General features: G+C 33.2%; 1 protein-coding gene across 3 annotated transcripts in view; it reads right to left on the bottom strand.

Moving 5' to 3' along the window:
- FAF1 (Fas associated factor 1) overlaps window positions 1-21,051 on the bottom strand; it is a 459,658-nt gene that overhangs the window by 180,929 nt on the left and 257,678 nt on the right. For all 3 annotated transcript variants that reach the window (XM_077844988.1, XM_077844990.1, XM_077844991.1), the window contains one exon: window positions 12,946-13,032. In XM_077844988.1, coding sequence (XP_077701114.1) covers window positions 12,946-13,032 — 87 coding nt within the window. The remainder of the gene's footprint in view (window positions 1-12,945; window positions 13,033-21,051) is intronic.

The raw sequence follows: 21,051 nt of genomic DNA, 5'->3' as shown, positions 1-21,051 counted from the left end.
AATGTTACTCCAGTGAACACATGGTGAATGATAGGAAGTGAAACAGCCTTATTGCTGATATGGTGAAAGTTTGAGTGGTCCAGATGAAAGATCACACTAGCGACAACATTCCCTGAAGTCAAAACCTAACCCAGAGCAAGACCCTAACTCTCTTCAATTCTGTGAAGACTAAGAGAGGCGAAGAAGCTGCAGAAGAAAAATTTGAAGTCAGCATAAGTGAGTTTGTGAGGCTGAAGGAAAGAAGCCATCTCCATAAAATGAAATTGCAAGGTGAAGCAGCAAGTGCTGATGTAGAAACTGCAACAGATTATCTAGAAGCTCTAGCTAAAATAATTAATGAAGGAAGATGCACTAAACAAGATTTTCAATGTAAACTAAACAGCCTTTTATTGGAAGAAGATGCCATCTAAGTCTTTCATAGCTAGAGAGGAGAAGTCAATGCTTGGCTGTAAAGCTTGTGCAATGGACAGGCTGAGTCTTGCAAGAGGCTAATGCAGCTGGTGACTTTAAGTTGAAGTCCATGCTCCTTTACCCTTCTGAAAATCTTAGGGCCCTTAGGAATTACACTAAATCTTCTCTGTCTGTGCTCTTTAAATCAAACAAAGCCTACATGAGAGCACATCTGTTAACAACATGGTTTACTGAGTATTTATTTTAAGCCCACTGTTGAGACCTGCTGCTCAGAAAAAAAAAAGATTTCTTTCAAAATACTACTGGCTCATTGACAATGTTCCTGGCCACCTAAGAGCTCTGATGGAGATGTACAAGAGTAATGTCCTTTTCATGCCTGCTAACACAGCATCTATTCTGTAGCCCATGGGTCAAGAATTTCTTTTGACTTTCAAGTTTTATCATCTAAGAAATCCATTTTGTAAGGCTATTGCTGCCACAAATAGTGATTCATCTGAGAGATCTAGGCAAAACAGATTAAGTACGTTCTGGAAAGAATTAACCATTCTAGAAACCATTAAGAGCATTCCTGATTCATGAAGAAGTCAAAATATCAACATGAACAAGAGCTTGGAAAAAGTTGATTCCAAACCTCATGGAAGACTGAGGGGTTCAAGACTTCAGTGGAGGAAGGAGAAACTGCAGATGGGGTGGAAAGAGCAAGAGAACTAGAATTAGAATTGGAGTCTGAAATTGTGACTGAATGGCTACAATCTGATGATAAAACTTGAACAGATGAGGAGCTGCTTTTTATGGATGAACAAGAAAATGGTATCTTGAGAAGGAATCAACTGGTGAAGATGATATGAAGATTGTTAAAATGACAACAAAAGATTTAGAATACTACATAAACTTATCTAATAAAGCAACAGCATGATTTGAGAGGATTCACTCCAATTTTGAAAGAAGTTCTACTGTGGATAAAATGCTATCTAACAGTATGGCATGATATAAAGAGATCATCCATGAAAGAAAGACTCAATCAGTATACATCAAATTTTATTGTCTTATTTTAACCAATTGCCACAGCCACCTCAATCTTCTGCAACCACCAATCAGCTGTCATTGAAATCAAGGCAAGATCCTCCACCAGCAAAAAGATTATAACTTACTGAAAGCTCACATGATGGTTAGCATCTTTCAGTAATAAAGTATTTTTAAATTAAGGTATGTACATTGATTTTTAGACAAAATGCTATTGCACACATAACAGACTACCGTATGACATAAATAAACTTTCATGTGCAATAGGAAACAAAAAATTCATTTGACTCACTTTATTGCAATATTTGTTTTACTGCTGTGGTTTGGAACCAAACCTACAATATCTCCAAGATCTTACATATATTTAGTTAGATTTATCGGTAAATATTTCATGTTTTGGGGTGGAATCATGAATAGTATAATATTTCAAAAACTCTATTTATAAAATTTTATTTGGTGCTATATAGTAATTTTAGTGTTTTTTGTTTGTTTTGGTATATTAATATTATAGGCTCTCCTTGTTAACTTCACTTGAAACATTTAGTAGCTTTTTTTGTTGATTATATTGGACATACAAAAAAACAAACTACTAAACACTGTGTATAAGAATAAAGATAACATATAAATTACAAATTCCATATATTACAAAATATGCTATTTAATTTTGTTTTGGTTAGATATGATATACTTGATTGCAGTCCTCTAAAATTTATTAAGACTTGGTCAAGTTGGTTAAAAGTGTTGCTCAAATCTTCTATACCCTTATCTGTCATCTTCCTGTAATGGCTGAGAAAGGAATGTGAAATCTCTAGGTATAATTGTGAACCTGTCATTCTTTTGGTCTTGTCAGTTTTTATTTTATTCATTTTGAAACTATTGTTACGTGAATACATATTCAAGATTGTTATATCTTCTTGAACTGCCCTTTCAATCACTATGAAATTTCTCTTTTTAGTCCTGGTAATATTTTTTATGCTGTACTTTGATTTTTTTTTTTTTAAGATTTTATTTATTCATGAGAGACAGAGACAGAGACAGAGACAGAGACAGAGACAGAGACAGAAAGAGGCAGAACATAGGCAGAGGGAGAAGCAGGATCCATGAAGGGAGCCCAACGTGGGACTCAATCCTGGATCACGCCCTAAGCCGAAGGCGGTGCTAAAACTGCTGAGACACCAGGGCTGCCCTGTACTTTGATGTTAATCTAGTCATTATAGCTTATGTTAGTGTTTACAAATATTTTCCCATTTCATTTATGTCTAACTTATTACTGTCACATTTAAAGTATGTTTCTTATAGACAATATAGTTAGTTGAGTCTTGCTTTTTAACACTCAGTTTGATAATCTTTTGCCCTTTAATGTACAGACCATTTATATTTACTGTAATTATAATGTGGTTGGATTTAAATCTTTCATCTTGCTATTTGTTTTGTACATATCCCATTTTTTTCCTTTTTCCTAACTTATTCTGGAAAATGTTTTTAGAGTTCTTTTATCTCTCTTAATAGTTTATTAACTACATTTTTTGTTTTTTTATTAGTTGCTCTAAATATACAATATGCATCTTTAGTATAATAGACTATCTTCAATTTATTATATCACTTCATGTATAAGAAGTAACCCTACAACAGTACAATTCTATTCTGTCTTTCATGCTATTGTCATATATTTTATTTCTACATATATCCAAAAGTCAATTAACATTTTTTCTTTAAATAGTTATCTTTTAAAGAAATGAAAAACAGAAGGAAAAATGTCTTTTATATGAAACCACATTTTAGCATTCTGGTGTCATCTTCCTCTTGCCTAAAGAATTTCCCTCAATATTTTTTTATAGTGCAAGTTTGCTAGCACCAAATTCTCTCAGTTTTTATTTTTAAAAAAGTATTTTTCCTTCAGTTTTGAAAGATTATTTTCACCTGATATATAATTTAAGTTGTCATTTTTTTAAACTTTCAGTACTTTAAAAATGTCATCCCACTGCTTTTTGGTTTGCACTGTTTCTGATGAGAAATCTGAAGAGTCTATATTTGTTTTTTTATTCTTTCTGCCTTGAAATTTATTTCTCTTTATCACTTGTTTTCAGCAATTTGATAATGATATTCCTTAGTGTAGAAATCTTTGTGTTTCCTCTTAATGGAGTTCGTTGAGCTTTTTGGATCTAAAAATTTTATAGTTTCCATTAACTATGGAAAAACTTGAGAGATTATTTCCTGAAGTATTTTTTTGTCTTGACCTCCTTCCCCGATCTTTTCTCTCCCTTTAGGATTTCAATTGCATGTATGTTAGACTGCTTGATTTTGCCTTAGAGGTCACTGACACTTTGTTCATTCATTGTCTTTTTTTCTCTCTGTGCTTCAATTTAGATAGTTTCTATTGTTACATATTAAGTTCACTGGTCTTTCCTTTGGCAGTTTGTAATCTGCCATTAAGCCATCCAGTGAAACTGTCATTTCAGGTATTATATTATCTCTAGAATGATGTTATTCCATTTTATATATTCTTTATATATTCTCCCCTCCTCAGTAAGTTCATGTTTTTAAATCCTTGAGCATATTCATAATATTTATAATAGCTGAAGTCCCTATGTACTAATTTCATTATCTAAGTCACTTCTAGATCTATTTCTTTTGACTAATTTCTCTCCTGATTGTGGGTTAGGTTTCCCTGTTGTTTATATGTATAGTTAACTTTTGACTGGTTCTGGACTCTGTTTCTTAGTGGCAGTTATTTGTTAATCAACTTGTTCCTTTTGAAGGTTGTTTTTAAGTGTATAAAACTTCAGTCTTAGAGTAGTCTTTACCCTATGGCTTGTTTATTCACTCTATTAAGGAGTGACACTTCTGGTGGGTAATTCCTGAATGCCCCACGTATACAGTCACTGAGTTGTCTCTATGATGGCTGGTGGGAACTCAAACTATTCCCAGTTCTGTGTGAGCTCTGAGATTTGTTTGCCTTACAGTTCTCAGTTGTTCTTTTTCCTAGAAGTTGTTCTTTGTCCAGCCTCCTGGAATTTCACCCTATGCATGCACAGATTGGTATTCAGCTAAATACCAGAGGTATAACACTATGTAGATTCCTAGATGTTTTTCCTTTGCAAGTACTCTACCTTGCAAAAAGTCTAGCTGTCTTGACTTCCCTAAACACATTGTCTCTTCAAACTCAATAAAATATGCAGGTTCTGGTTAGTTTCTTCTTCCTATTCTGGGATCCAGATATTGCCTCCAGGCAGAATGTAGGTCCATAGGGCTCATTTGTTTCTTTCTTCAGAGTCCAGCACTACCTGTTGTCTAACATCTGAAAATAGTTATATCACATATTTTATCCAGTCTTTTAGTTGTTTATAGAAGGAAGAATATTTTCATAGCAGTTACCTTTCCATGGGCAGAAGCAGTAGTCTACAGGTTTGGGATTTTAATAGACTGAAATTAAGATTCATAGCATCAGATCATATAGTGCTTGTAAATTTCCTGTTGGGGGTTGTCTTGCTTCCATGTGTTTGCCCTAATATGTCCCTTGAATGTTTCATCTACCCTCCCGAATTTCTCACTCTCTCTGTTCAGGGTATAGACCATTTCACAACTTTTCATTCCTTTTAAAATTAAACTTTCTTCTGCTTTCAAAGCTTTTCTTTCTGGCTGTTTAGTCTTTGCCTGTGTTATTTGTAAAAGACTCTATATGTTAAAAAACAAAAAAAGACTCTATATGTTGACAAGGGGGCAATGAACGCTCTGAAGCTATGGAGACTCACCACCATTAGAAGCAACATTATCTATAGATTGCCTAAATTTGTCAGACCTAGGACAGGTCAACAAAGTAATTTAAATAGCATAAAAATGACCCTGAAGCTACCCAAAGAATGCTTCTGATTCTGCATGCGTATGTGATATAAAGAAGGTGCTTACTCAAGGGAAAAGGAGTTAATGTTTGTTGAATGCCTACTAAATACCAGACATTACACCAGGGGTTGGCAAACTTTTTCTGTAAAGGTCCAAACAGTAGATATTTTAGGCTCTGTGGCCATGTGGTTTTGTTGCAACCACATATCCCTGTGTAGGATGAGTAAAAGAAGCTATATACAAATGAGTGTGACTGTGTTCCAATAAATCATTATTTATAAAAATAGATGTTGAGTGGGATTTGGGCTGACAGTTATAATTGCCAAACCCTGCATTACACTATGTGCTTTACCTGCTAGGTAAAACCATATGAAATTGTTAATATTCAACCATTTTGTTCTTAAAAAGTGGCAATTTCATATGTTTCAACCTGTTATGTTAATACATTTAATCTTCACAATAGACTTTCAAGCATGTCAATATCATCCTCATTTTGCAGATGAGGAAACAAAAATTCGTATCTTAAGTAACTTACCCAAATAATAGCAATATGGGGATTCAATGAACTTGGGTTGCCTTGCTCTGACACACACACATGCACACACTGGTACAAATCAGCTTGGTGTCATCCTGGCCCCCCCTTCCCCAACTATGTTATTCTATTTGTCACTAAAGAAAATATTGAGTTTTGATAATTTAATTTTTATTAGAAAGAAAATAAACCCAATTCTCAGTTTATCAAGTTATTATAATCATATAAAGTCATTGTTTAGTTGTTGTCATAGATGTCAACTTAGTGGAGCTTTGAATAATTCAAATGAGTGACTGTATAAAACACTATGTTTAATCCTTATAGGTCATACAAAGATGAGGAAGACAGTTCTTACTCTCAATTTTTAGAATTTATAAAAGAGAGGAACACAAGAATATAAATTAAAATGCAATCATATATCCCTTTCTCTGGGAAGTCATTTTCTCACCACTTGTGTCAGCAAAACTGGTTGCTCCCTCTTCAATGATCCCTCTGTATTTACATAAACTTTAATTGTCATCACTTATACATTTGTCTCACACTGTTATTTTGCAATCCCTAAGGAATGAACCTGAAGAACAGGACTTTATTCTTGCAACTTTCAGTGCCAGCATGGTTACTGGCCTATAAAAGTTCTACAAATGTCAAGTGAATGAACAGATAGATGGATTTAAAAAACAGTAACAGCCAAAGGTTAACTATGTCAGATATTATCTAGTATTGACTACTTTAATCTTCTAAATAAACTTTGGAGTAACTGTATTTATAACTACTGACTCCATCTTCACAACACCTCTAGGAGTAATTATCTGTATTCTATAGTTACAGAGATTGACACCCAGAGATGTTAATTGTTTGTGGTTATTCAGAGCCAAGTGAGAGAAATGAAGGAAGGAAAGAACAAAATGAGGAAAAATTAAAATAACTTATAGAGAAAAACAGAGGGGCACCTGGGTGGCTCAGTCAGTTAAGTGTCCAACTCCTGGTTTCAGCTCAGGTCGTGATCTCATAGGTTATGGGATCGAGCCCTGTGTCAGGCTTTGTGCTAGGCAGGGAGTCTGCTTGGAGGTTCTCTCCCTCTATCATCCCTCTCTCCCATGCATGTATGCCCTCTCTCTCAAATAAATAAATAAATCTTTAAAAAATTAGACCAGAAATATAAACTAATTTCTAAGAAGGGTTGGAGAAGGTGGCATGGGAAGAGGCATAAGCAGTTTTTTAAAGAAAAGTCTCGGAGGAAGGAAATAATTGTTGTAGGTATTCCAGGTGGAGGGAACAGTATGATTAACAGGTACAGAGTAGGAAAGAACGTCATGTATATTTCAGTAGCAAAAAATGAGTAGTTAGCATAAGCTGAGATATATGTTATCATATTCAATCATTTATTCAAGAAATATTTATTGAGCATTTTTCTGTGCCTATATGGGAAAATAAACCTGGAAGAGAAATTTCAGAGCAAAGAATGAAGGGGTTTGAGTACCAGCGTAAAAATCTGCACATAAATCAACAAGTATTGGGCTGCCATTGAAGATAAGTAAGCAAGGCTGAATGTGATTCATTCTGTACTTCAGAAATGTTAATTCTGCAACAATGGATGGAATGACATAAAGAGGCTTATGAGTTTACTTAGTAGGTAACTACAGTGTAGTAAGTATGTAGTAACTGTGAGAGTCTATTCTGACAGCAGCTCCTATAAAGTGGAGGGGAGGGATCCAGTGGCAAGGGAGTGTTCATCATTTGACACCTGCCAAATCTAGTCCATCAGGGAGAAGTTACATAAGAAAATGGTTCCTATCAGAAGGATCAAAGTCAATAACATATCTACATTCACAAATTCTTTTAAAACTACAAAAAGGAAGGAGGAGTGTGTGTGGTTTTTACTTTATGTTATTAAAAATCATTGTGTAATGATTCTGCTTACAAATGATCTCATTTTCAACATGAAAGTATTTAATAAGCAGCTTTGTGATTCCTAACACATGCTTAAAGAACTGATTCTAAAATTTCTAATTTCTCAAGAGGCACCTGGGTGGCTCAGTTAGTTGAGTGTCAGACCCTGATTTTGGTCCAGGTTATGATCTCAAGGTCCTCAGACTGAGCCCTACATCAGGCTCTACACTCAATAGGGGGTCTGCTTGAAGATTCTCTCTCCTTCTGCTCCTCCCCCTGCTTGCTCTCTCTTTCTCTCCCTCAAGTAAATAAATCTTAAAAAAATAAAAATAAAATTCTTCATTTCTTAAATTCTGAGTTAGCAGTCCTTTAGCCAATGATGGAACCACAGAAGTCCACTAATAAACTCAAAAGAAAAAAAGGCACACAATAAAAAAGTATTAAACCTGAAGGATTAAATTATATTCACAGCCACTACTGTGCCACCTCTATCTCACCCAGCTCCATCTGAAGGAGAAGGGGGGTAAGTAAGTCTCCCATAAAGCAGAATGCCTGCAAATCCACCAGTGCTAAAGCACTGAGGAAGCAACTGGATATAAAAGCTGCTAGCAAGAATGTACTCTCTATTGGAGGGGCGAAGAAACCTAATTGTTACAGGCCTGGTACTGTGGTATTCAGTGAAATTAGAAGTTATCAGAAGTCTGCTGAACTTTCTGATTCGCAAACTTCCTTTCCAGTGGCTGGTGTAATAAATTACTCAGGACTTCAAAACGGATCTGTGCCTCTGGAGTGCAGGTATTGGTGGTTTGCAGGAAGCAAGTGAAGCCTATCTGGTGGGCCTTTCTGAAAACATCAATGGGTGTGCTATCCATGCCAAATGTGTAACAATTATGCCAAAAGCTAGTATGCTGCACATACGGAGAATGTGCTTAAGAATACACTATGATGGAAAACATTTCATTCTTTAATAAATAGAATTTCTCTTCTTCCTGTTATTGTTAATTGAGAATGTTACAAAGGTTTTTCCATCGGGTCAAAAGATACCTAAGCATATGACTGCAAGTGGAAAAATAGGGGACACAAATCAGGTATTGGCAGTTTTTCCATTTTCATTTGTGTGTGAATTTTTAATATAAATGCAGGGACATAAAGCATTAATGCAAGTCAAAATATTTCAGTAAACAAGTTTCAGCAGTTCAACTTTATAACAAGAATGATAAATAAACCTGTTAAATTTTTCTGCACAATGCAAACATTTGGATTTTTTTTAAACAAGTAAACTTCGTATTGATGGCTTAACTAAATGGTGTCTGTAGCATTTTTATCATACAGTAGATCCTTTCCATTCACTATACTTTTCTGAGTTGTCCTACATGCAAGTACATGTTTTTACTGTTGTCTTTCTGTGCCATTCCTATAAGTTTTCTATTAAAATACATTAAACTATTAAAAAATTAAAAACAAAAACAGAAGGACTTTTCTTCCTTTCTATAAGTATTATTAAAACTTGGAATTTTAAAACCTACATATATTCAAATTGTCTGCATTATAATAAATGAGGTGTCTAGGCATAATTCAGTGTTAAAATTATTTCTACTCTCTGGAAACCAAGAGCGTCCTTGTTAAAGTGTAAAATGAGATTTCGCCTACTTGCAACTCCTTGTTCTCACAGCTGAACTGTCACAGCATGAAAACATTCCCCTACTGGTGCAGCTTTAGATACCTATTTCCCTGGTGAAAGAGTGCAAAAGGAACTGAAAGAGTTATTGACAATTCATACAGTATCCCATACCCCATTAGAGTACAACTACAAGCAAAGAAAATATTTCAACTCTGAAGGGAGATGGGACAACAATGTTTTAAATGATTGTTGGCTTCACTGAGAAGCATTGAAAATGTCAAAAGAGTGTAGTCTATCAAGTTGGTAAGAGACTCAAGATTATTCAAGAATCTAATTATAAGAAGTCTATTTCTTTGTCCTGTTTGCTAAGTCAAAGGTTAATGAGAGTACGCTAAAGAAAACATCTCCTGTGTTATTGCAAAAAATTTCTCATGCAACATAAAAATGTAAATGAAGAAAGCATTTTAATCTAGTTCTCTCCATTAACTTTTTAAAAAATAGCTTTTGAGGTATAATTTACATTCCATAAAATTTACTCATTTTTAAGTGTTCAATGATTTTTATCAAATTCAGAGTTATGCAACCTCGTCACAATCTAATTTTAGAACACTTGCATCATCTCAAATCCATTAAATTCTTGATCTAAGATATTCCCATAAATTCATGGAAGCCACCAGTATCTAAAGTTACTATATATTCAAAGCCACACAAATATCTGCAATTGAGCAGGAAAAGTGCAAACTAACCTCACTTTTAATGACCTTTATAATCAATCCTCTACTCTGGCACTGGGAAGAAGATGTTCAGGTGCTTTCTCTGAAAGTTAAACCATTCTAAGTATTAAGTTATGGCACACTGTCTTGGAAAGAAATTAATTATATTTTTGTTGGTAACACATTTCAGGCTGTTTACACAGCTGACATTTCTCAGCTGTACCCAATTCATGCCCTAAGCTGTGAGGACGATCTTGTTTTGTAGCAGATGCCTCCACTTGAGTGATTTAAATAAGTAAAAAACACCAGTGCCTGCAACAATATAGATTACAAGCACCAGATTTATGAGTTTTTATAATCCTAATGAAAGAAAGGTTTCATGACATTTCTTTGGCTGGGATCTCCTTAGAAGACTACAGTTATAAGCCATTTTTGCCAAAACCTAAATACTGGAGCTAGTGGATCTGCTATGGCACCAGTTAAAGGCAGCCTGGCCCTAAACATCTTTGTTGTATCAAATCATGCAGCTCAAGGCAACATCCTGCCAATGTGGCAACATTTGCTCTGGGGAGGTGTGGGCAGGCATCACTTCACAGGTTCTGGGACAAGGTGCAAATATGAATAATGAGGCAAAAAGAATCAAGTCTCTTAATGGAGATTCCCGCTTGTGTTAGCTGTGACTTAGATACAGTACCAGGCAGTATTATAGTCTCGAATATGGTGAGTTTAAGCTGCTTTCCATATTCTCCTATAGGGAATGAAATTCCATTAGAACTCTGGTAAAAAATTAAATGTTCTAACAATCATTAAAACATGGGCCTCATAAAAGACTGTCAACTCAGTTTAATTTTTTAACACCTAAAACGTATAAGGCACAATGCTGCAAAAGAATTCAGCACTGAATTTTTCACTAAGTTTACTTATCACTCTTGGAACTTGCATCTGAAAAGCTTATTTCAATCTGGCATCTTCAAGTATGGGGTCTCAAAGCTTTTGAAACCCTATGAAGTCTCACATTTCTGGACTAAATCACCTTATGTTCTTAAAATTATTTTTGCTTTAAACCTTGTATTATAGGAAATTTCAAATATATACAAAAGTTGAGAAAACAGTATAATAAATTGAATTTACACATCATCCAGCTTTGACAATTATCAACACATGGCTAATATGGATTTGCCTATCTACTTACTGTACCAATTCCACATGTTATTTTTTTCCACAAGTTATTCTGAAGCAAATCTCAAATTCCATTTCATTTATATAACCCAGCCAATTCTTGTATGTGATACTTACGTGAGCTAGTATTATGTTAATATTAATTGTAATAGTGACTCATTTATTGAGTGTCTACTATGAGCCAGGTACAATATATACATGTTATGTGTATATATATATACATAAACACTAATCATCCACATAACAGTACTGCAAATTAGTGAGATAACTAAAGCTCAGAGATTTTAAATGACATGCTCAGATCTTATTTTCTTCTATTAATGTTATTATTTCTTGTAGCAGATTATTAGACAATGCTAAGAACATTTCTGGTTTCTCCACGTCTCCCCAGATAAACAGAAGGCTATCATTTATGAACATTATTCTTATTTTTGTAAAAATAAATGTAGCACATTTTCTGTCACATGTGTAAAGTTTTTTCCAACAGGGAAAAAAAAAAATCCAAACTAAAACCAACAACCACAGCCCTGCCAGTTAGCCATGGACAACCAGCCAATAATCCTAATGATTTACTATATCAACATTAAGATCAGTTGCTTAGAAATAAATGTGCCTATACATAAATAATTTTTTTCCTGAAAGGTTCACTTAAAAAAAAAATGTTCCTCTATCTTCTGATTATTTTTAAAGTTTTATAACCTATAATGCATTTTCCAAAAGCACAGTGTTTAAATCGTGGAGTAATTTAGACACAGATATCATCTACATAAATTGTTTAAAAATGTTTCTATCTTCCATAAAATGTATCACAGTTATGCTGAAAGAGAATGAGTAATTATTATCCAGATAGAAACATAGTATTTACTAGAAAATACAAAAAGGTAATTCACTTCTTAGCTATAATCGTATGTGGGTGTTTATTATTAAAAGGTGTTCACAAAGTCTCAATTTCTTTTTAGCCCTATTTATTACAAACAGTGGACTTAATGTCAACATTCTTGAAACATTCTCAATTTTTCCTTTTTTTTTTTTTTCTTTTAAAGGGTATCTAGTTAGAAAAAGATTATGGGTAAAAGTGGCCAAAATATAATTTCAGCTGGCCTCCTTATATGATAAAATTATTCTTTCTTGGAAAAGAATAATCACTGCAAACAGAGAAGAGATAGGAAAGGTTTCAAAATTTATAATAGGATAATCATTGTAAATAGATTTAACAATAGGTAAATATGACAGACTAAATCTTTTCTCTAGCTTTTAATGGTGATGAAAATTATGGGTATATTTAAGAAGAGCCATTAATATTTCTGTAAAAATTAACTTTTTAAAAAGGTATCAACTATGGGAAATGTAGTTTTAAAATTAAATCTAATGATTAGGTTGATTTTGAGACATTTATAATTTAGGGAAAAAAATTTTGTCCTTGGGATATTTCACTAGGAACGTCTAAATATATTCTTCCCATCAAGGAAAAAAATTAAGTGAAAGCAAGCAATATCAAACTCCTGATATTGATACTACATTATTACCAAAAGAATGTTGATATACTTGGTTTATGATATCTGCTTTGCAAGTGATTTCAAATTATCACAACTCCTTATTTTCACATTATTTGATTTATAAGGTTCTTTCAATGGAGCATTCAACACATTTGATTCTGCTTATTATCAGAGCCAATTAGACTGAAAGTGGCAAAAGAGAGAAGAGAATAAAAAACTGATAACTCAACTGTCACTTACCGAGTCATCTGTGGCAGAAGTTGGCCAGCCCTCCCATAATTGATGGCGAACGGGGATACTCGTAAGGTCATACACATTTCTCTTTACCTACACAAAGAAAAAGCACAATTAAAATAAGGTTTCCATATGACTTAGGATCATTGCCACTTACATGATGTATTTCCTTTTCCTTTTCTCTTCTGGATTTGAAACCAAAATTTGAAACTCGGAAAACAAAAGTCAGAAAAATTTTGTGAAAAATTCTAAACCAAATTTGAAAGCAGAGATCCTCAATGAAGGCTAGATGAAATGAAGGTTCAAGAAACATCTCCCTCTACCGATTGTTTTTATATTCCGGGATGACTTTAAGCTTCTTTTCAGTCAGAAATCTTTAGGTACACAGTTCATCTATGATAGACTATAATTATAAATGTTAATAATCTATTAAGTTTTTAAATGACTCAAGATGTGCAATAAACAAAAGATGTACCTCAAGTTTCTATGTGGGAGAGAGAGAAGATGGTAGTTTTTGTTTGTTTTGTTTCATTTTTTGGAGAGGGCAGGAGGAAAAGCCTGAAACTATATTATTTGCTGTAAGTTTCAAAGATATAAAAACTTAATAAAGCAGCACAAGATTATTTCTTTGATATTACTCTAAATTAAAAATTATTTCAACAGATTATTAGCTAAAAACCATCTGTTAACATACTATTTAGGCTCTTCCTGAAAATAGAGTAATGATACCTTTCAAAATACTGTTAAAGATGAAAAACTACTACTCTCAACCAGCAACATTATACCTTTCATTTTAAAAGGACAGGAGGCAAGTAATTTCTCCAAATAAAGTGTTGGAAGGTTAAACTCTATGTTACCCAGTAATTAAGAGGTGTCATATCTGTCTTCAGCTTTACTTATAAATAGGATACAGAAATTCTATTTCATTCTGAATGTACAAATTTTAAAAAATAATAAGTCCTATGAATTGAGAGATCACTCATCTTAAACTAACTCTTCCGGTTAGTTACAGGATTACCCTTGACTGTAACAAGTAAAGCTAATATTGAAATGTTGCACATAATCCGTTCTATGATGCCACTTCGATATGGAAAACAAGCAGTATTCATTCATGTTTTAAAAATGCAGAATCCTAAAGTATCATGTTGTCCAATTACAGCATCTTGTATCACATTACTGTTTATTAGACATAAACACATCTAAGTTATCCTTCCAGTGAAACAGAGATATATATTCACTGTGGAAAAGGAAAAGAAGAAAAGAAAAGAAAGAAAAGAAAAGAAAAGAAAAGAAAAGAAAAGAAAAGAAAAGAAAAGAAAAGAAAAGAAAAAAGAAAACAAAACAAAACATGGAACTCAATCTATTTTTTATCTCTAATGTACACCTGTGAAAAAAGACTAAGTAAGTGAGAACTGAGGAGCTTGGGGGCATGGCTTGATCCCCACTCAATTCAAACAAACAGCTTTTCTTCAGAGGGTCTTAGCAAGGGCCAGTCTACCATGCAGTATTTTGTTTATGGTCAGTTTTATTAAGTTTGGAAATTTTCATTAATTATTACCAACTCAACAATTTAACCAAATGCAGCGGGCAAACTTCTGACCACTTCCACTAGCCAAACTACTCTGTCATGCTAAACACTAGTGCTCTTAAGGAGAAAAGTGTTCCATAAACTCAAAGCATTATATTAATAAAAGAAAGGGAAAGGTCAGAAAAGGGAGTATGAGGAGACTTTAGGTCTCAACAAAAAAATTCCCTTCTTAAAGTTATTTTTGAATTATGTTGTCAAGATATACCCAAGCTTCATCGGCTATTTTTTGGGGTGAAAAAAGAAAGGCAAGACAAATATTTACATCTGTTAGAAAGGTGGCAAGCCTACCCCAGCCTTGAAGAGTATATACAAATACTATGGGTTGGGTATATAAACAAATAACTCTGGAGTGGGATTCTTTAAATTCCACCTTAATTCCAAAACACAACAATATGGTATTATGAAATAAACAGTATTTTTCTTCTTCCATTAACTCATCTGCAACTGCACTGAATTGAATAACATTCCTGTGCTATTCTAAGCCTGAAAAGCATGTTCTGGCTATAGTGTTATGTTGGTATAAAGCACAACGCCAGACTGATGTGCTGAACAAAAGTGATCAAAGTTAGAGTAATGTTAGCCATTGCACAAGTATTTGGCTTCATTGTTCTTCCCAGAATGACATCTGTTAAGCAACTTGTCATAGAATAAACTGGTTAATGGGGACAGAACTTGGCTGAGACAGTACAACGTAAAGCATATTAGGCAAAGCAATTGGCTAATGTTGGATTGTTCCAATGGAAAAACTAAATTGACAGTTTCTGAGATTAAGTGAAAAGAATCGTGTGTTAAACCACAATCACTAAACAATTTAGGTGAAAACAAACTAGTCTTTCAAAAATAATTCTACATTTTATCAATGCTGTAACCATAGGCATATTTTACCATCATATGAAAGACAGATAAGTGACACAATAGCAAAAGTACAAAATGAGTGATGGTTTTACTGATGGAGATATTCAAATTCCATTATCTTCATTGACAGTTTTACTTAATTAAAATTTTACGTCACAATCTTGCAGAGAAGGAAAAAATCCCAAATGTACACAAAAGTAAAAATGATTCTTTTAAAAAATTAGTATTGTAGGAAACCTGAATAACAAAATATAGCTGTGTATAAAATGATGCAGATGAATTTAAGGTCATCATGAATCAAATGAAGAATAAAGAGAGGGAAGAAGGAAGGAGAAACAGAAAGAAGACTGAGATGCTGGGAGGAGAAAGGTAGGATTAAAGGGAAGAAAGAAGGCGAAAGGGGCTGGGCAGGAAGAGAGAGAAACTGAGAGACTGATTTCAGAGATTTGACAGTACTTAAGAGACAGAAAGAACACACACACAGGCTAGTATGTTGTAGCTGGCATGCCCAGCTGCCATTATTGTGCTACTTCTGATGGAGTTTTATCTTCAGAGATTTGTGTTAAACTCCAGTTAAGGACAAGTGGCACTTCATAGGGTAACATTTCCTAAGGGCCTTTTTGTCTTACACATTTTCTTTGATCAGCATTGGTTCAATATCATGCTGAATCTTTCAACTCTGGTTATGCATTAAGCTCTAAATCTATGAGATTTCAGGCTGCTAAACTATGCAAATGTTTCAATTAGTTCTGAAGAAATTTAATAAATGCTTTGATTACCAGTGAACAATAAAGTTATGTTGCAAACTATACTGTATATGGATCAAGCATTCTAGATTAACAACAGACTTTTCAGTTTGTTTTGTAGATTTTCTAAAAGATTAGTTTCAATTCTTCCCATTGCTTCAGATGAGACCATTATTTGTGACTAAGACAAAAAATCATATTAATTTGAAATAGTATAGGATTAATATTACTAATTTATTTGCTTTTTATAATTAATAAACATCTGTTTATTACACTATAATTAACGTAAAAAGCTAAGCAATGCTCTCTACTTCAAACCTCATATTTCCTTATGTGGAATTTTCAGTGATAAACACAGCACTGGGGAAAAGACCATTTTATTATGACCTGTTCAGTATAAAATTATATAAATAAGATCTTCATCTCCAATAAAGGTTTCTTTTAAGTTCCATAAATTTTCAAATGATTTTATTTTTTAAGTTAAATTTTACCAGAATTTCTTGGAAAAAAATTCTTAGGAAGTTATGTTCAAAAGCTAAAAGCTAAATTTTGAGGTTCAGATTAGCCTCAAATGAGTTGTTTATAGCTATTCAAAATGAAATATATATATAAAAAAACTTAGTAGAAACTTGTTAGCCTTAATAAAATCATTCTTTGCATGCTAAATGATTATCAAACTACTGAAAAACATTTCAGGGAACTTTAAATGTCATTTCAGTATTATCCAAGTGAAAGCAGATTCTGACAGTAGAAAAGGCACAAGGTTTGAGGTATTATGGAATAATGAGAGGAGAAACTAGATTTGTAGGCCTAATTTTGCCCTGCTGTTTTGGTGGGCAAGTTGGTGGAATCTCTCTGAGGCTTAATTTATTCAGTATTAGAAGAGCATAAAACAAGATCACTTCTGATTTTCAAAATTCTAAAATTCTATGATACTATTGGAGTTAATCATAGAAACAGGAAAAGAAGAGCTAACTGTAACAAGCAAGTAATGTGGGCAAGTTTATAATCATTTAATGTTAGAACATGGAAGAAAAATAGTAGAGTTAATACATCAAAAAGGAAAATTGCAAATAATTTCAGATAAGAAATACAGATTTGTAATGAGCATTAGGTGAATTTTTTTCTTAGATGAGAAAAGTCTTAGCTTTTGCTTTTTATTACACTAAAAAGTCTAAATTTTTTTAAAAGGCTAAATAACAGTTTCCTCTCATGAGTTCTCATTTAAAAATAAAGCTGGTCATGTTGGTTTCTCAAATAACTATTCCATCAACCAAATGTTATCAGTGAGGCTATGGTTTTGCCAGAATACTATTAGCTAAGTGATACAGTTGTAAAGTTCTATTAATTTATGTCAACATCTTTAAAATTTTTGAAATCTGGCTCAGGGCTCTTCATATATCAAACATCTTAATATAGCAAAAAAAAAAAAAAAAAAAGAAACAAAATACTTAATTATCATGGGATTAGAATAGCTATCAGTTTATGAGCATTCTAATTCCTAAATTTTCTGAATTAAGAATACTATGGCAAATTACAACCCTTACTCAAAAGCATCCTGAAACAGACATCTATCTTATTCTCTTACCAATCTTAGAAGAAAAAGGCCTTTGGTCCTATTAGAACCTGAGCTTATCCAAATTTTAATTATATCAAACTCTGAACTCCAAGTACTTCACACTATCAAATGATGCTCTGGCTAGGAGTTTGCTAAATAATAACTGCACTGAACAAATAAGTTTTTGTGTGGGGGTGTTTAAATCAAAATAAGGCATACAGACTAGGCTTCCTTCCAGTTTCCTAGCAATCTTTGGTGTTCTGAAAGGCTTATAGTTAAGAAACCAATCATTCCTGATCCAGACTGGGTTTTGAACACATACTTCATATCTAAGGACTTTCCTTTTTCTTCTTCTTTTTTAAACATATTATATACTCACTGCACTTGCAGATGGATTTGTTTTACTAAGATGCAAGTTAAAACCCTTCTAAAAATCCTTCCTGAACAAAAACACTTGAAACCGGATGGTGCAAGGGGAATGAGAAGGTGGCATCAGTAATCAAATGTTAATTAGCAAGCTTTTTTCCCTCTTCCCTCAGGGCTGGCCTGTGTTGGAGAATTCAAATCAGAAATCAATGCTCCAAGTGTTTAACTATTACTTCTTCTCATTAACCATTTAAAAGACTCAGCAATTCTCTCCTCATAAAAACAGTAACTCAAGACATTTCTTTTTCTCAAATACCATCTTTCCAGAAAACAATGAAGATGTTGTTTGAAGAAAACTATAAAACTGAAGTTGCTTTCAATCAGGCTTTGAACTGACTGTATTCTGCTCTTTAAAACATCTTTTGGCTCTAACTGAATTCTTCATTCCAACAACTGTAACTAAGTTTTGTTCTGTATACCATCCTTAAAAAACTTATTCCACCTCTTACTTGTCAGTAAAGAAGTTTGACAATTGGCATTTTAAGAGATTACTGGGAATGATGACAATAAAGCTAATCAAATATGGAAATGCATTTGAGTGCATATACTTGGAAATGGACTTTAGCAATCCTGAAAACCTGCCAAGGATAAGATTTAATACTGTCATTAGAAACATGAACTAATGATCATAAATTTATTAAAATAAATTCGTATCTTTATCTAAAGGTTAAGCCTAGATTTTAAAAGAGAATTCCTACCGTGCTAGGAAAATGCCTATAGATGAGTAAGGCTGAGTATATTTCACAAATGGAAAGATGCTGAATTTGAAGAGCTTTCTGGAAAAAGATGTTTAGAGAAATTATGCAGTTGCAGAAGTTGAAACCATAAACAACAATAGAATAATTATTTTTCTACAACACGGTTCTCAGAGTGTGGTACCTGGAGTAAAGTATTAATATTTTCTGAAAACTAAAAATGAAAATTTGGAAGACCTGTCCCAGTCCTAGTGTGTTGGAAACTCTGGAGCCTAGCATTCTGTGTTTTAATGAGCTCTTTTGATAATTCTTACTATGCCAAAGTTTAAGAAGCACTGTTTTAGGATGTATGAATCATAGGCTTTTCCAGGTAAGTATGCCTCTCTAGTATATTCATTCTAAAGTTCTTTGAATTTGTGCCTAATGTAGACAATCATTTTTGAGAATAAACGTGATTAATAATGATTTGTTACTGAAATTCTAGACATGCTATAATTTTATTTGAATGACAAAGTGATCATTGTTAGTTTAAGAAATTAATGAGATACCCGACTACCTCTTTACTACAGACTTTATAGCACTGAAATAACTGAGACATTATCATTGAAAATCTGTGTTATTCTTCTGTTTTTCTGTCTTAAGCTTAAGTGCGATTGCTTTCCGGCTATACTATATATTTGGGCAATACAGTAAAACTCCAAATCCACAATAAATGATCTATTGGTCACAATAAAAAAACAAACTTGGAAGATATCTGTATCCATCAGCTGAATTGGAAAATATTCCTAAACATCAGAGAACCATGCTTGAAACAAATGAAAAGCTAAACAGTTTTTTGTTTTGTTTTGTTTTTTTGTCACTCTCTTAGGCAAGCTGGAACAAGACCCAAAGGAAAAATAGCAAGAGGTTAACCTCATTATCAGTCAGTCAAGACCTTGTCCTACAGGGCGATATCTCCTATCTATACTTTATGGAAACAGTAAGAGAGCAAAGTTTTTCCAACTATTTAATGGTCTAATAGATACAAATGTTTTTTAATATCTTCAATGAATATATCAGGTTCCTCAAAATATGCTCTTAAAGTTTCGCTTTTAAAATAAAGTAAATCAATTGATTTAAAATTACTTCCACAACAGAAAATACCAATTAAGTCGAGTCAATCTTAGAAATAACTGAAACAATCATAAGAACATTTTTAGGAGTTTTACTTTAACTTAACCATTTTATAAGGTTCAATTTTATGTATTACTTCAGAGGTTATGTAAATTGAGAAAAACCTGTACATCAGAAATGTTTTGATTTTTAAGTCTGAATTTTAGCAGACAATCTGATATGTCAGAAGCAGTTAATGTATAAGTTAATCTCAAGGATATAATATGTGTAAAACCAAATATTTAAATACAAGGATATTCATTGCACCTTATCTATCATCAGACATATACAAAATTGGCACAATTAATATTCAATAGTAGTATAATTAAATAAATAATTAAATAAACAAAATATCCTTCGTCCATTATGCTGATGTAGAACCAGAGTCAGCAAAGCACAGCCCAGAGGCCAAATTTAGTCTGTTATATTTGTAAATAAAGTTGTATTAGAACACCATCACTTCCATTTGTTTATATATGATCTGTGGCTACTTCTGAACTACCATGATGGCAGAGCTGAGTAGTTGTAACAGAGGTTGTATGGCCTGCAAAGCCTAAGATATTTATTATTCAGCCCTTTACAGCAAAAGTTTGCTGTTCTTGATGTAGAAGAATATTTACTAACATTAAAAGTTGGTACATATTAGGGACTCCTGGGTGCCTCAGTGCATGATCCCGGGTCCAGGGATCAAGTCCTGCACTGGGCTCCCTTAGAGGAGCCTGCTTCTCCCTCTGTCTACGTCTCAGCCTCTCTGTGTCTCTCGTGAATAAATAAAATCTTAAAAAGAAAAAGTACATATTAAAGAAAAACCAGGTTACAAAATTATGTACATTTCTTCTTGTTATTAAATTACATCTATATATACATATACTTATGTGTATATTATATTATATATTATGTATGTGTGCATACAGAAAAAAGATATATAGTAGAGATAAAATTTGTTCCCTCTGTATCATGGGGTTATGACACATTTTTATTTTCTTTTTATCTTTTCTACATTTTTATTCTGTAATAAGAATTTTGTTTTGTTTTTATTCAAAGTAAACACATGCCCTTTGAGTCAGACAGAACAACCTAGTTTTCATTTCA

This window comes from Canis aureus, chromosome 13 (assembly GCF_053574225.1).
Source record: "Canis aureus isolate CA01 chromosome 13, VMU_Caureus_v.1.0, whole genome shotgun sequence".
Classification (NCBI taxonomy): domain Eukaryota; kingdom Metazoa; phylum Chordata; class Mammalia; order Carnivora; family Canidae; genus Canis; species Canis aureus.
Note: the sequence above shows the minus strand (reverse complement) of the source record. Positions and strands in the feature narration are given on the sequence as shown.